Source organism: Syngnathus floridae, chromosome 18, assembly GCF_059516105.1.
Source record: "Syngnathus floridae isolate MCC-2025c chromosome 18, RoL_Sflo_1.0, whole genome shotgun sequence".
Classification (NCBI taxonomy): domain Eukaryota; kingdom Metazoa; phylum Chordata; class Actinopteri; order Syngnathiformes; family Syngnathidae; genus Syngnathus; species Syngnathus floridae.
In genome coordinates, this window is record NC_142430.1 from 4,452,605 (window position 1) to 4,467,387 (window position 14,783).

General features: G+C 40.2%; 1 protein-coding gene across 1 annotated transcript; it reads right to left on the reverse strand.

Moving 5' to 3' along the window:
- Positions 1–1,522: 1,522 nt before the first annotated feature.
- Positions 1,523–14,552, reverse strand: cpped1 (calcineurin-like phosphoesterase domain containing 1). The gene is made up of 6 exons (XM_088360568.1): positions 14,372–14,552; positions 13,420–13,638; positions 9,603–9,775; positions 9,030–9,155; positions 8,762–8,888; positions 1,523–3,903 (listed from the first exon to the last, which is right to left on the reverse strand). Exons 1-6 carry the CDS (start codon positions 14,433–14,435, stop codon positions 3,677–3,679), a joined length of 936 nt encoding a protein of 311 aa, XP_088216694.1. The 5' UTR covers positions 14,436–14,552; the 3' UTR covers positions 1,523–3,676.
- Positions 14,553–14,783: the final 231 nt, after the last annotated feature.

Genomic DNA, 14,783 nt, shown 5'->3' on the forward strand with positions numbered 1-14,783 from the left:
AATGCTTGATGCAGGAGGTCAAAGGCAAGGCAGGATTTCAAACACTCGAATTCCTTCATAATGCCGCCTAATCCAAACACTAACAGAGCAGTTGGAAGTTCAATCTAATTGAGGATGGGATGAAAGCCAAGGATGTCCTGTGTGGGAACAGATATGTGGATTAATTAGCATTGTGATGCCAGCATATGTGTGTGTGTATGTGTGTGTGTGTGTCGCACCTAGTTTGTGTTTGTGTACTTGGCAGTGTGCGTAAAAAGGGTAATTGTCTCTCTGCACTCGGCGTCTACACTATCAGCGAACGTGTCATGAGAAGCATGTTTGATTGGATTTTTCCTCTTTAAATCGCTCGGCCTTTATTTTGGTGCTGGCAGGCTAATTACAAAAACAGATTAAAATGGAATTGTCAACATGTTACAGGCATGCAATGGTGGCCATAAACACACAGAGGGATTTTTTTGGGAGACTCCCTTCCTGATCCTTGAGAAGGAATATTATAATTATGACGAGTGAATTTCACTGCCACTTAGCATCTGACACGTTAAGGTATCATTAGCTTGCATCTTTTGTGATAATGGTACATTCTGTTTATTGCTCGGCATAATGGCCCCATTAGTGACTGGACGGCCATCGAGAAGATGTGCCGAGCTAATGTTGACTGACGGAATATTCGCAATCAAGTGAAATATTTGCCAATAGCTTTTTCACTTGGCAGCCGCATCAAATCCCATGACCAGTTGACCCCTCTAAATCCCCGAATCATCAAAACATGCCACTTAAGTGTTAATCCCCCCCATTCAGCTGGCTGCAAGCCCAGAGGGCAGGGCACAGAAATGGATGTGGACCGTCACCGGCTATCTGCTGCCCAGATGGCTCACTCTGTCACCAGGCTTGGTGCCACCAGGCTGATCATTTGGATGTACAACTTGCATTCATAACACCTGCATTTATTTTTTGGGAGTATTTTGTCTGGACTCCCAGTGCATCTGTTCGTATCAGACTTTGCATCTGTCTAGAAAAGTGACAAAATAACTGACTGTCACATTTATCACCATTTACTGAAGAGAATTGACACTGTGATGCTTTTGGAGCTATTGTGCATTTTGAAAAGGCCACAGACAACGTGTCACGTGAATTCGAAAACCAGAACTGAAAGTGACAATGTTGTACATACCTGAATAGTAAAGTGAGACATCTTTCTAAAGGCCAATAAACAGTCACAGTACTGTTTGGAAAAAAAAATACTCAGCATGGGTTAAAACTGTTTTTTTCTGAGCTGCAAGTGTAAGGCATGTGCCGATGCACTGTCAATGGATTATTTATTGAACCATGAAAACATGATGCGATTGTCCAGGAAGAAACGACTTTTCCACAAATGTGCCTCATTCACTGAATTTCAGGGACAGGGAGTCTCCACGCTTCGCTTTCTCCACACATAGATATGAAGTTATAAATCCAATTGAGTATAATTGATTTTACAGTGCATTTGTATATAAATATATAAAATGATAATTTGCAGGTGCAATCACATTTAAATCAACATTTATTATAAAAATATCCGCAATCAGGTCACAGCGGTCTTTCATTACAATTAGACGTTTCAATTGTGTGACACCCGCTACGACACCGGGTGAAGCTATTAATGTGCTTGGGTAATAGGAAAGCATAAAAAAAATATATGTAAGGTTCATTCTCAGGCAGAAAAAAGGAGACAGACGGTCTTCCTCACATCATGCTTATTGGCCATTCCTCCCCTTTTTCACCCACCCATCACCTGCTGACATTTTTGGAAGAGAAGAGACAGAAACTGTCAGTGTGAAATGAGGTCAGTGATAGCGATGCTGATGGAAAATCACCTATGAAACCAAGGAGACAGTGGATGGACACATTTGCTGGCAGTTTCACCAAGACACACAGATGTGTTGCTAAAAGGTTACCGTGACAACAATCTCAGCACGTCTGGGTGATTGTGTGAGTCTTTGTGCGTGGAATTGAACTGAAACATTCCCACATTGGTTACGGCATATTCATATAGGTGGAATGCAACGCAACAGGATGGCTTCAAGTGTTTCGAAAACTGCATTTGAGCCCGGGCTCTTTAAATTAGACTTTTAATAACATGATCACACTTAATGTTGTTTTGCCCAAACACTTCAAATAAAAGCCAAGAGATGAATCTTGCGAGATACATGCGGAAAATCCTATCATAGGGATACAAAAACAACAGATCTGACTCTGTTTTCATTATCAAGCCCTAAAAATAAGAAATTGCATTGTAATCCTCAACACAGAAAAACAAATTAACTCCGGAGGGATTATTTGCTCAATGTGAGAAAAAGACATGAAAGATTAGTACAGATCAGTGCGACACAAATAAACCATTATAAATTCCTAACAATGATTTCATAGGAAGAAAAAGTTTTTTTGTGTAATAGATAAAATAATAATCATTAAAAAAAATAGTGCGTTAAAGCTTACTAAATCGTTCCTGCTAGTTTCAGGAGCACAGTTCATCCATTAATGATAAATCCTTAACGTTAAAATCACAAGTTATCACAATAATGGAGGAAAAAAGCAACAATGGTTCATCATCATCATTATCATCATCATCTCAATGCTGCTCATAAGCCCTAAGGGACATCATTGCATAGACAGATCCATTTCTTTGGTAGTTCAGCCCAATCACATTTGTCGACATTAACGTGCTACTTCGAACTGCTCACAATTCTACCAGACATCAAGAGCTATGCTGCAAACGTGTGTGACTCGTAGCTGCGCTTCACATTGCCAAAAAAAAGTGTACAATGCCATGACATAAAAAGCACCAGTATTTAGCGCCACTTAATGACAATCCAATTTCTTGGTCTAATGTGGCACATTTTGTACTCAGTGACTCCTCGATGGGGAGTTCACAATATAGTGGAAGCTCAAATTTCAAATATCCCACCGGTTGTACGATTTGCAAATAAAACAGGCCTTTAGAGTTGTATAAAAATGCAAGCACTACAACTGTCTCCAAGTGAGATGGCAACATATTCACATTTTGCATTTCAGAGAATGTCCCCTACTATGTAAGCTCTATTAATAGTTGTTCCCACAGAGCAAAGAGAATATTTGCCTCTGAATATTACATGAGATGTTGGTATCTGTTGCTGCTGTATGTATGTTAGAGTTGCAATTGTTATCATATTTGCTCATTTCATTAATAATAAAAGAACATGTGATATGTGCCCCGACTTGTCTAAAAACGGCATTTTGAAGAATTTTGTGATAGTGGACTATGAGCTAAACAAAAAAATTCACGTTCTTATCCATCTCAGTGGGCGGCCATTTTGCCACTTGCTGTCAACTGAAAATGACATCACAGTGGCCAGGTCACAACCAATCACGGCTCAGCTGTAGAAAATGGCAAGCCGTGATTGGTTGCCATTGTCAGGCAACATCTTCTTTAGTGGGTGAATGTACTGGTAAAGTTAATTTTTATAATAGTGACCCTGGAAATTATTATTAAAACATTTTATTCCAAATTCAGGCCAATCTAATATTGACCTGAATTTGAATTGCGTTCGACTTGTAAAAGATAATATGTTGATATTGTAACACCTCGGGGAATAAAAAATGAATGTTTGCACATTTAATTGGAAAAAATAAAATTAGAATGAAAAGCCTTGGTAGACCATCATGCCTGCAGGAGCTTCTTGAGGTCCTCGTCCATCCCTCCCGTTTGCAAGCGCTCCAGGCTGTGGTAGCGGTGGACAACGCGGTCGGCCGTCACCACCACCACCCTTACGCCGTGCGGGTCCTCGCCCAGTTGGCAGCCGATGGCGGAACTCACGACCATGTCGAGGCCGTCGTGGCAACCGCCTGCATTCTGGTGATAGTGGCCAGAGAAGACTGCCTTCACCCCTGCAGCGAGGTGCAAATAGGTATGATAAACCTTCTCTCTTTTTGAAATCGTTTTCACATCCGCAGAGAACTATGACTAAGATAGGCTTCTATGATTTTTACAGAGCTATTTGATTCACACCATGTCCGACCTTGATGTCCTTCAGCCATCCCAAATGACAATGGAAAAAAAAAAATATTAACACTTGAAAGCAAAAATGACCTAAATAAGCCAACATTGGGTGACACTGTGCAGAATAGTTTATTTTAAAGTATGCTTAAAACGACACCCTGCTGTTTATTTTTTGGGGGAGTTAGTGATGTTTTCTCAAAAGCTCACAATTAAAAAAATCTCCTAAGACAAAGTAATGGTATGGACAAAGACGTGGGAGGAAAAGAAAGTTATAATGAAAGATCTCTCAGTTTTCCATTTAAATATTCTAACAAAGCAGGAACATGCATTAGGGAGTCGGGGTTTTCAATTTATTTTCAATTACAAACTACATTCTCATTAGAGCGGCGCAGGTTGACTTCGCCCTGCGGCGGTGGCGCCGTGTCACTGTGGCGTAATCATTGGCCATGCAAAAATTCTTGTTTATCTGTATAATTCCGCTCCGGTGTTTTACAGGTATAAAGTCGTACATTTTAATTGAAATCAAGGTAGTGCAATCATTTTCATTTCAATCATTGAGTGCTCTGAAATTTGCAGGGGGGAAAAACTACATAGGCTGCTTTAATTCCCGACAGAATTGAAAGCTTCACAACGGGTGGCCTTGGATTCTTTGCTATAGGTTTCCGCTGTTAATGACAGCTGGCCCCCTCTTCTGGGAAAAAATAACCTTAATTTGACAAAGATCAAATATAAAACAAGTGATTTCACTTCTCCCCGCCATAAGAAGGCATACATCACACTCTGTGTATTGTTATCAAAGCGCCTTGCGGTGCAGTTGGTGTGGGTGGCCCTCTGGGATTTCAAACCTTTAAACGCTCCAGTCGCTGCTGTAGTCAGCCAAGCTACATCAAGGATGAAAATTGCTCTCATTTACTGACGATGAACCATAAATGCTGTGAAATACGCGCTATAAGACATTTCTTGCTATGATGCGTGCGAGTATGGAATATTTTGTCTTGCTGAGTGGCTAGCTAGCTACCCAAATGGAAAAAATGCACACGCTGGGTTGATAATTCCTGGTCTTGTCTGGCTCTCTGTGGAAATCCTGTTTACCTGTAAGCCAGAAAATAGTCCCGCTTTTTTTTAATGATAAGGACTCCCATATGGGAGGATTGGCCTTTGCTTTAACTTGTACGGGTGGGGGGAGTAATGGAGCGAGAGAGAGAGAGAGAACGCTGTTTGTTCATTCAGAAAAAAAAAAAGTCTAGAGTAAGCAGCTACAGTAATGAAAACATACAGAACGCAAAAGGGCGAGGGGAGGCATTACATGCAGTCAAATTGAATTCTCGGATGGGTGAGAAAAGTCACAATTCACGTTTGGAAAATTAAAATGTATTTCCCCCCCCTGACTGTTATGTATAGGGCTGATTGCAGCCGTGTATTACACAATTGCTGAGTCTGTTGAATAGTCAGAAAGGTTCTTTGCTGTATTGTCCCCACGCTGACAATGACGACCAAATGGAAGGCGAGATTAAAGGCGTACAAAAATCTAATTACGTTTGATACCTCCAACCCTTTCTTCAAGGCGGCCATTTTAATTCATCACCCTATCATCTGCTGGTGACTGATTCGCCGGGATTTACTAATTGTCCATTGAGTTTGTCTCAACCAATCAACCCGAAGAACCAATTTACCTTCAACGTTCCTCCCCTATACAAAGTGTACGCGTCAATAGAGAACATTGTCATCAAAAGCACAGCGAAATGATTACAAATCTGAAATGGTGTTGGCAATTTGCATGACAGAGGGAAGCAAAATGATGTTGAGGCATCTCCCAGCTACAATCTCTCATAAATCAGTCACCACCAAGCATCCGTTTCCTACTGTATGCCCTCCGGTTACAAACAAACACCCACACGGACACACAAAAGGGGTTTGGAAATTAAAAAAAAAAAAAAGTCTATTTTTGTGTCAGAGTAGACTCATCACATACCATTTTAAAATGATAAAGGAACAGCCTTTCTATTTATTATTATTACGGTCTAAAGGCTCACTGCTTCATCATCGCTAATCTTGATCGATGTCCTAGAAGCAGGAGGACACAATAAATCCTCTCCTTGATACTCTCCGAGATACTCTTGAGTAAAAAAAAAAAAAAAAAAAAAAGCCTTGTTCAAGCTCATCATCAAGACGGTGGGGTTAAAGGCTTAGCTGTGACCTCTTATCAAATCCCTGCTGGGTGATAAATGTGCCTTCCCTTTTGAAAAGTGGAAGCATCCTCGCTGATAACGAGAAGAGAATAAGCGACAGAGAATCAGCAGAACAAGAACATGCCTTATCTTGCCCGCTAATTGGCTAACGTATGCACTGCTCTATAGCCACCGGTTAAATTGGGAAACCCCGATGACTTCCTCAGCCGCGCTATTGTTTTTTTTTTCCGTCAATTTCCACTCCTATGGAGTACAAGAATATACTGTCAGTCTTTTTGTACATAAACCAATTTGTCGGATGAAAATATGCCAGATGAGGGGTAGAAATTCTCAGAGGCAAGGTGGCATAGGAATTTAATTACAGTCCTCCATCTACTCCACTGTATGGTGAGAGGAGAGGCTGAGAGCACAAGTGGGATTCCTGCTCCTCCAATTGCCTCTTGAATAGAAACACACCAGTGGGCCAGCCACGGGGTTTCCATATTCATCAAAGAGAAGTGCATCAAACTTACTCGACAAATATGACAGTAAACTTTGTGCTGGCAGCGACCAGAAAAACGCTGGCTAAAGTGCAACGGTAAAAGCCTAAGGGAGCCTTATTTACAACTATTACAGGTATGATAGCGATGAAGCAGCATGAAAGCGCCCTCGGGAAGAACGGAAAACCATCTTTGAGGTCATTAAGTCAATTTGGGACAAACAATACTGACCAGCAATAAATATAAGGCTTGATTTAAAAAGTTTAAAAAGAAAACATTGACAGGACGTGCAAGAACAGGAAAAGCAAAATTTAATATCAAACAAATGAGTGTCACATCCCCAACCCACGGTAAGTGCTTGTGCAATTAAAAAAAGGGGACTGTGATGCTTTATTAGCCCAACGGGGGGTCATAACGCTGAAACACTGTATCATTAATATGAGCTGGAATGCAGTCAACAGTCCCGTGGTGTAAACTGCTCACTCCGACGAGCAAGACGAAGACTAATTGGTGTTGTGCCTTGGTCCGATATGCAGCTGTGGCGCCGAGATAAAATATAGATACTCGCAGACAAATTTATCAGGCATAGAAAAATGCACCGCTGCACAACCATTTACGTAGTCACAAACCCATGCGACACAAATATATATTGTTTTTGTAGTTTGACACATTTTACTTGAGAATGAAAAACACTTATTTATCTTTTCTGTTAGCATAAACTAATTGCCATACATTATTTTTCAGATTTTCTTTTTCCTGCTGGCCACTACAAGTACCGGAATTTATCTGTACTCGGCTATGGCTGGGGGGGAAAAAAAATGCAGTCATGCACGATCTGATGCTAGATTGTTCCGCACTGAACTTGAATCCTCCCGAGCGGCTAAAGGTGCACTTGCTTGCGCGTACATGTGAGGTTAATGATGTTGCCCTTTAGTGCAATGACAGTACTAATCACTAGAGTACAAGAGGACATCTGGAGGCTTCAGATCATACGGTGCAGTGGTGTGAACAGACACATGGGAGGGACATGATGCGTGGATAATGCAACACAAGGAGGGGGGGGGGGGGGGGGGGGGGGATGGGAGGTAAATTACCATCAATAGAAGACACATAATTTTCCATAGCTGAAGCTCAAGCAAAGCACAAAGACCATAAGAAAATTTTTTTATCTGCACCCAAGGACAGACATGAGCAAGACGCATTGTGCATTGTTTTCAGCACTAGAAAGAATGTCGTCAATATTTATCACCACATCTATTTATTTATGTATTTATTAATTATTTATCATTTAACACCCTGCGTTTTTTGTTTTTTTTTTGCATATAAAATTGAATGTTGCCCTTCAAATCATTAACCGCTGTTTGTTTAGAGGAGGAATCTTTAATGCTCACCAGACCAAAACATGGTTAAATACATGCAGCCATAATGGACGGTTAATTTAATTAAAACTCTCCTCCAACAGTCACCTTGATAAATGATTGAGAAGAAGGTGGGCCTGTCAATCAGTTGTATTAAATTGTCCTATGTATGTGTGCGTGCCAAGTAAAGACAGTTACAGACTCTTCTAAGTCCATAATAATGGAATTTGAAGAAGACTTTTAGGAAGTCATTATTTAAATCAATTGTGGCTGTACCGTATGCGCAAAATAATCCTCTCTTCTGGTTTTAGCGGCGTATGATTCCTCTGGGTTAAGAATCTTAAGTGGCAATGAAGAGGGCTGACAGAAAGCTAAGAAGCTACAAAGTATTAAGACAATCTATTTTAAACCACTATAGAGATCATTTTACATTATTCTATTTACTAGATGAGACAGTGGTTTGAAATAAGACTTAGCTCCTTCATTTTGGCAGGCACCTGGTAGCCAAAGAACAAAACAATAAAATTATTTAAATTTACTCATTGTGAAATGGCGGGCAGGGCAATATGACCTCAAAAATCAAATTTGCAAACACCGACTCTGCTTTTGCATAGCAAAACTGTTCTGCCGCAAAAAGGCATACAGACTCACTGTGCAAAAAGTCAAACAGGAAAGATTTATTTCAAAAAAAAAAAAAAAAAAAAATTAAACTTGTCCTACCAGCTCTCTTAAATTGGTCCATCAGCTTTTGTCTGACATCCATCTGTAGGTTAAAGTAGTTGTCTTCCTCATCGGGATTCTTTATGTACAGGGGAATGTGCTGGAACACGATGATGTGTTTGGGTGCCTGAACAAGGACAAACTCGTGATCATTCTATTGTCAATTTATCCGTGTCAAATAATACAGAATTATTGACTTGAAAACTGCCACCCAAACGGCGAATTTCGAGCCTTGCGGAGTATCTTAAATAACGACGGGCGCAATTACAGAGGAGGATGCGACTTTGCTCAGAAGCTCCTCCAGCCATTTTTCCTGAGCCTCCTTGAATTGAGGGCAGGCAGAAGCATCGTAGAACAACTGGGAGTTCAGAACCAGGAAGAGGACTCCACCCACCTGAGACAACAGAAACACCAAAATGCTTCAGTCACAAAGCAAAACCAGCAAATTTCCATTCCAAGAGTGTGCTATCCTTTTTTTAGTTCCTTGATAAGCACTCATCCAATCCCCTTAAAAACATTAGTTCAACTCACTGGTTAGTAATGGACAAACACATTGATAAACATTTAAATGTCAGGTCGATGACGTCAGCTCATCTGCATTTGATAGCTCGATAGTCAGTGGAAGAGGTAAAAGTGCAGACAATTTATTACGTTCCCGTACCGGCGCAATTAACAATTTCCACTGAGTGTCAAGTCCAAATGAAATCTTCATTAACACTTAATGGAACAAAAATGGCCGATTGTCTTCTGAAAACGGCAACAGGTGACAACGTTTCGGAATGACTTTGACTCTATTTACACACTTATATAAATATACTACATTATGTTACGTAGTGCTTACCCAAAAGCTGAAATAATCATCGCCCCATGTACGGCAGTACTGCTCCACTGTTGTGGGGGTTGGTGTGTTTCCAAGGTCATGATTGCCACTGACAAACACGAGCGGGATCGAAGGGTCGGTCCCCTCCAATGCCGTCTTTAGGTCTCGTTCCTGAGCCTCTCTGAAAGTGGTTTCTGCAAAAAAAAAAAGAAAAAGAAAACTTTCAGCAAGGGTACAAGTAAGACTGCCACCGTAACCTTGGCAACCTGAGTTTGTAGCTCAGTGCATTTATCCAATCTATACTCATAAGACAGACAAGGCAATTTGTTTTGCACCAATTTAATGCACTCAACCGAAAGTAAACCTTGGAAGGAGATCTTGACTATATTTTGTGAGCACCCTACATTAGCCCATAAAATCCAATCTCTATGCATTAACTTCAAGATATACAAGGTTGGGGTAGAGGTCCGTAATGGCTTAGCTGAGCTGAGCGGCATGTGCAGTTTCAATTTTTAGCTTGTGTTAAATAAGACTTGGACAAGTTTTATAGCTTGCTTAACAAAGTGGATCAGTTCTTGTTTTTAAGTTGCCATTTATATACCGGGGGAAATAAGGAAGGAGTTGTAGACGAATTACAACACGCTATAAAATAAGGCCTGTTTTAAATACAGCATTAATATGCACCATCTGAGCTGAATGTGACAAATCTGTGATTACACCAAAGTGACCACTTGTGATTGGATCTCATTTCCGTGCTCCGTGTAAAAAAAAAAAAAATATGAAGAGATTGCTCAGGGCAACGAGTGTATACATCTGCTAACGTTGTTTTGCTATGTTACGGTTATATTTACGTCAGTAGAGATATTTTGAATAGACGTTAATGACAGGGCTGAACAGGTCCAAAGTGCTCAAATGTGGGCAATTTGCAGGAAATGGAAAAAAAAAATGGAAGCACTGAAGGGTTTTTCAGTTGGAGAGCTGCAAGTGTGCACAATTGAGTTAGCTTGTGTTTCGCTCCACTGTGACCTATAATCATCGCCGGTCCAGATGGCACGTGTGGGGCTAAGGACGGAAATTGACATTTTCAAGCTGAGCTGGATGTGGATAAGAAAATGTAACATCTTTACATTTCCGTTCTTATAGTCCGAAGAATACGGCAGCGGCTTTTATCGATGAAAGTGCGTCATTAACGAGTCAAGTGCTTTCCTGATTACAGCGCAACCTCAGTAGAATTATTTATTTTATTCTCTAACTCTGTTCTTAAAATATCCATTTGAAATGACCTGTCATGCAATTGATCTATTTCAGTCAAAAAAAAAACATGATAAATGTTTGTCAACACAACATCAAAAGTCAACTAGCTGCTATCATAAATTCAACCTTGAGCTGTCACTATCTATGGTGTGAAAGCAAAGACATTTTTTTTTTTCTAGTGTGAGTTTTTGCAAGTGGTGTCAAATTGATGTGAGAACAGAGTGAGCCCGATCAAACTTGTGTGATATCAGCAGTAATGCAAAGGCTTGACTGGACTGTAAAGGATGAAGAGATCTAAGCCTGTAGGTGAAACGTTTGATCTAAAAGTCGATCAACATTCCCATCTTCACCCTGGGTGCTTTGGAGACTCGAGGAAAAAAAAAAAAAAACCCAAATACGAAGAAACGAGCAGTCAGAATGAGTTTGAAAGACAAAAGTTGAGTTGGGGTGTCTGAAAAACAAAGTGCAAAATGGAGGCATCCCCTTTATTGAATTGTATTCTATTCTGTCTCAGTACTTTTGCAAAACATGACAATATATTCAATATTATTTTTCTTTAAGCGAGCTTTACACACATGCCTGCATCAACAAACTCACTCCCACTGTACCGTGAGGAAAAATCCCTTACGCATCTCTAGAGACATTTTTGTAACGCTCATTAGGAGCCTGTTATGTCCAGCATGTTTCTTTACTTTAATATTCCTAACATCTCAACCACAACAACAACAAAAAATCTCCAGTGAGTGAAAATAAAAAACTGGACAATTTTTATTACCCTTTTACCTTTAAGGCCAAATATATTATACATTGCTGAGGAAACTGCTCGATCTACATGTCACAAAGATGAAGACAATTGGCCAGCAAACTCACGAGGTAGCAAAAATAACCTATCAATGTGGGACAACCATAACAAGAGCGCATATAAAAGGTTGATGTTGTTGATGTACCTCTATATGAACTCATTTCGCTAGCTCGGATGATGGCTGTGTAAACAAATCCCATATAGCGTTGCAGTGTTTAAAAGAGCCTCTTGGGGTTAATGTAGGTTTTTTTTTTAACATGGGCCTGCAAAACTGCATACAAATTGTGTCCTTTCGGTAGCTCGGTAATAGAACAAAAGCGTTATAGGCAAAAAAATGCTGCCTGGGGAGGTAGAAGAAAAAAAAAACTTAAAGTGTTGTCAAATGTTTTCAGTCCTTTGGATGCACTGAAAAGATGGATGAGGAGCAGGCAAGGGTATGTCAGTGTCATTAAATAAGAGATGTCAAAACAGGGCGATGAGATAGCAAACTGGCTGTCAAGTCAAGATTGAGGAAGGACGTCAAGAGAAAAATGTCAGATATATGTGAGAACAGAAATACAGTTGCCAATTTGCTGTCACCAACAGGCAAGCAGCATTGACAGTGGCGCTATATTAAAAATGTGAATAACTCACAGAATTTTCAGGTCACAATGGGGAAAAAAAAAATCGAGTAGTTGCAGAGCGAGCAAGAGACAGACGGATTCGCTTCCACTCACTTTCTATGTCCACTGCTCAGGGCCAGACGGGCACCTTGTGCTAGCTTCCTCATTATCATGCAAACATAGTTTGCAGTGGTGGATGGATGCCTTGCGGCTTTTTTTTTTTTGTTTTGTTTGCTGAACACACAGTTCATAAACATTTTTAACCATTTCTATGACGATCTATTCGGTGTTATTGGGTGGCGAAAAGAGAGCATAACGGTTGTGAGTGGATTGAAGCAGTTTTTGGTTTTGTTAGATAGGGACTTACTATATTACATATTATATTATAATGGAGAAAATTACTTTCTCTGATTAAAAAAAATTGTAAAAATTCACTGGAACCTTTACAATAGTTACGCTTACCCAGCAAAATGAAAAATGGGATGTTCAGCGCAATACATAATGGTTGTCGCCAATAATGCATTTCTCCTTTAGCCTTGAACCAGACTGGAGACATGAATTGATGACTAATGTGCTGAGCACAAGATGTCTCTTATTAAAAAAAAAAAATTTTCACTACAATTGTCTGAGACTGCGATATTAAAAAATATGGCATGTTTTTTTTTTTTTTTTTTGATTCCCAACGGTAATCAAAGCAACAAAAGCTCAGCAAAGCTGGCCCGATCAAAAGCCGAAATCGTTTTTCAGAATAGAAACTAAAGCTTCCAGAGAATAGCCAGGAGGCCTGTGCTTTTTCATAGATAAATATCAGCTGCTGTCACGAGGGAGGATGTTGTTTACAGACTGGCTGGGAAACAGAGCGGGCTCAGGCTCAAACCTTCCTTGGCATAGAATATCTTACATCACTGAACCACATCCCATCGCCTAAACGCAAATCAGTTAATTCGATCAGAACAATGAAAGCACTGGAACCTTGAAATAACAAGAGTCCGTGTACTAATATTGTACATTTTGTACATATGTACAGTGTATTTTTTTAATCAGCCCCAGGAGGCTTAAACAAGCAAAACCATCTCTCCTACTTGTTATCATAAAATGCATCAAAGACTGATATATTTGCATCTCGTATTTAAAATGACCCATTGACCCTTTTTCTTTGATTTATATTACAATTATTTACCTGGCATGGCATGGACCAGATCTCCACACAGCACCATAAACCTCGGCCGAGGGCGTAACTGGTTCATGGCTTCCACCGTTTGTTTGGTGAGCTCAACTTCCTCTGCCCATTCGTCTCCTCCACTTTTAGAGTCGCCTTGCCGCCATGCCTTCATGAGGCCAAGTTGCGGGTCTGCAGCCTGGATGAAGTAGAATGGCCCCGTCCACCCATCCTCAATATCTGCAAAGTAGAAAAAAAAAAGGACAGTTTAAGAGCAAAATATATATAAATATTAAATAACTGAGACATCTCAAAGAAAATGACTTTGTGCCACAAAACAATTTTCATTTCAAAACATTTAAAGCAAACACTCCTTTTATAGAGCTGCATCAAATGAATCCTGCAAGACTTTTGTTGTTCCAGGCGCAATTTATAATACAATAGCTCTCACTGTAGTCAGATATACTAACTATTTTCCCGACAAAGAGGAAGATTAAAAACACACACGTACACAACACGAGAAGGAAGCTAACACAAATCGTAGAATCTCCCAAGTGTCAGTGTCTGGACTCGAAATAAAATGTATCTTCAGATTGGAGCACAATAGTGATTACAAATTTAGCAAAACGTTATGCATGGTAGTTATACACAACTTTAGCTTGTTCTCTTTGACGCATTTAAAAACTTAAAAACCGAAACTAATGCTGCTTCAGTTCCCTTTTCTAGTGATAGCTACGATTTTCAAAGTTACCGAAAGTAGATTTAAAATGGACTGACCATCGAAAATTCGATTATATGTACTGTGCGTAATCGCCACTTAACTTGCGTTTAAACGACAAAAGTAACTGTGAATACAACTTAAAAACACGAGTTACGTAGTTGTTTTACACAACCGGCGACCTCAACTTATTAAAGAGGGAGCTAAATCGTTAAGCAAGTTTCGTAACCAAAAGAGCTCGAGAAGAGCGAGTACCTTCACCGAGTCCATGGAAGGTTCTATGTTTTGCCCTGAGAAAGATATTTTCCGTCCCAGCCATTAAATTCACTGGTTGTAGAGTTGTTCAAAGCCGTTGTTATTTGTCGAGCCAGCCTCTCGCCACGGTGCAGCAGCCACTGAAGCTAACCGGGGTGACAATCGGTGATCGATTACAATGCCTGGCTGTCTTCTGCTGTGTGGCGTTCACTGACAGCCAGATTTTATTTTTGTGATTTAGAGGCATTGGGCGTTTCAGCACCACGGACAGTGATTGTCCTATATCCGTAGATTTCATCTAAAGACTCGACCAATCCATTCATACACACATTTTATATACAGCTTATTCTGTTTTGGGTCACATGGAGGGCTGGGCCGACTCGGGTCAGTATACTTCCATGTTTAAGTTATC

Excerpts from the sequence above, each read along its gene's own strand:
- cpped1 (XM_088360568.1), bottom strand. The coding sequence starts at position 14,435 with ATGGCTGGGACGGAAAATATCTTTCTCAGGGCAAAACATAGAACCTTC. Across the intron at positions 13,639-14,371 it reads CTTCCATGGACTCGGTGAAG|ATATTGAGGATGGGTGGACG; the intron begins GTACTCGCTCTT and ends TCTACTTTGCAG. Across the intron at positions 8,889-9,029 it reads GCAAAGTCGCATCCTCCTCT|GCACCCAAACACATCATCGT; the intron begins GTAATTGCGCCC and ends GTCCTTGTTCAG.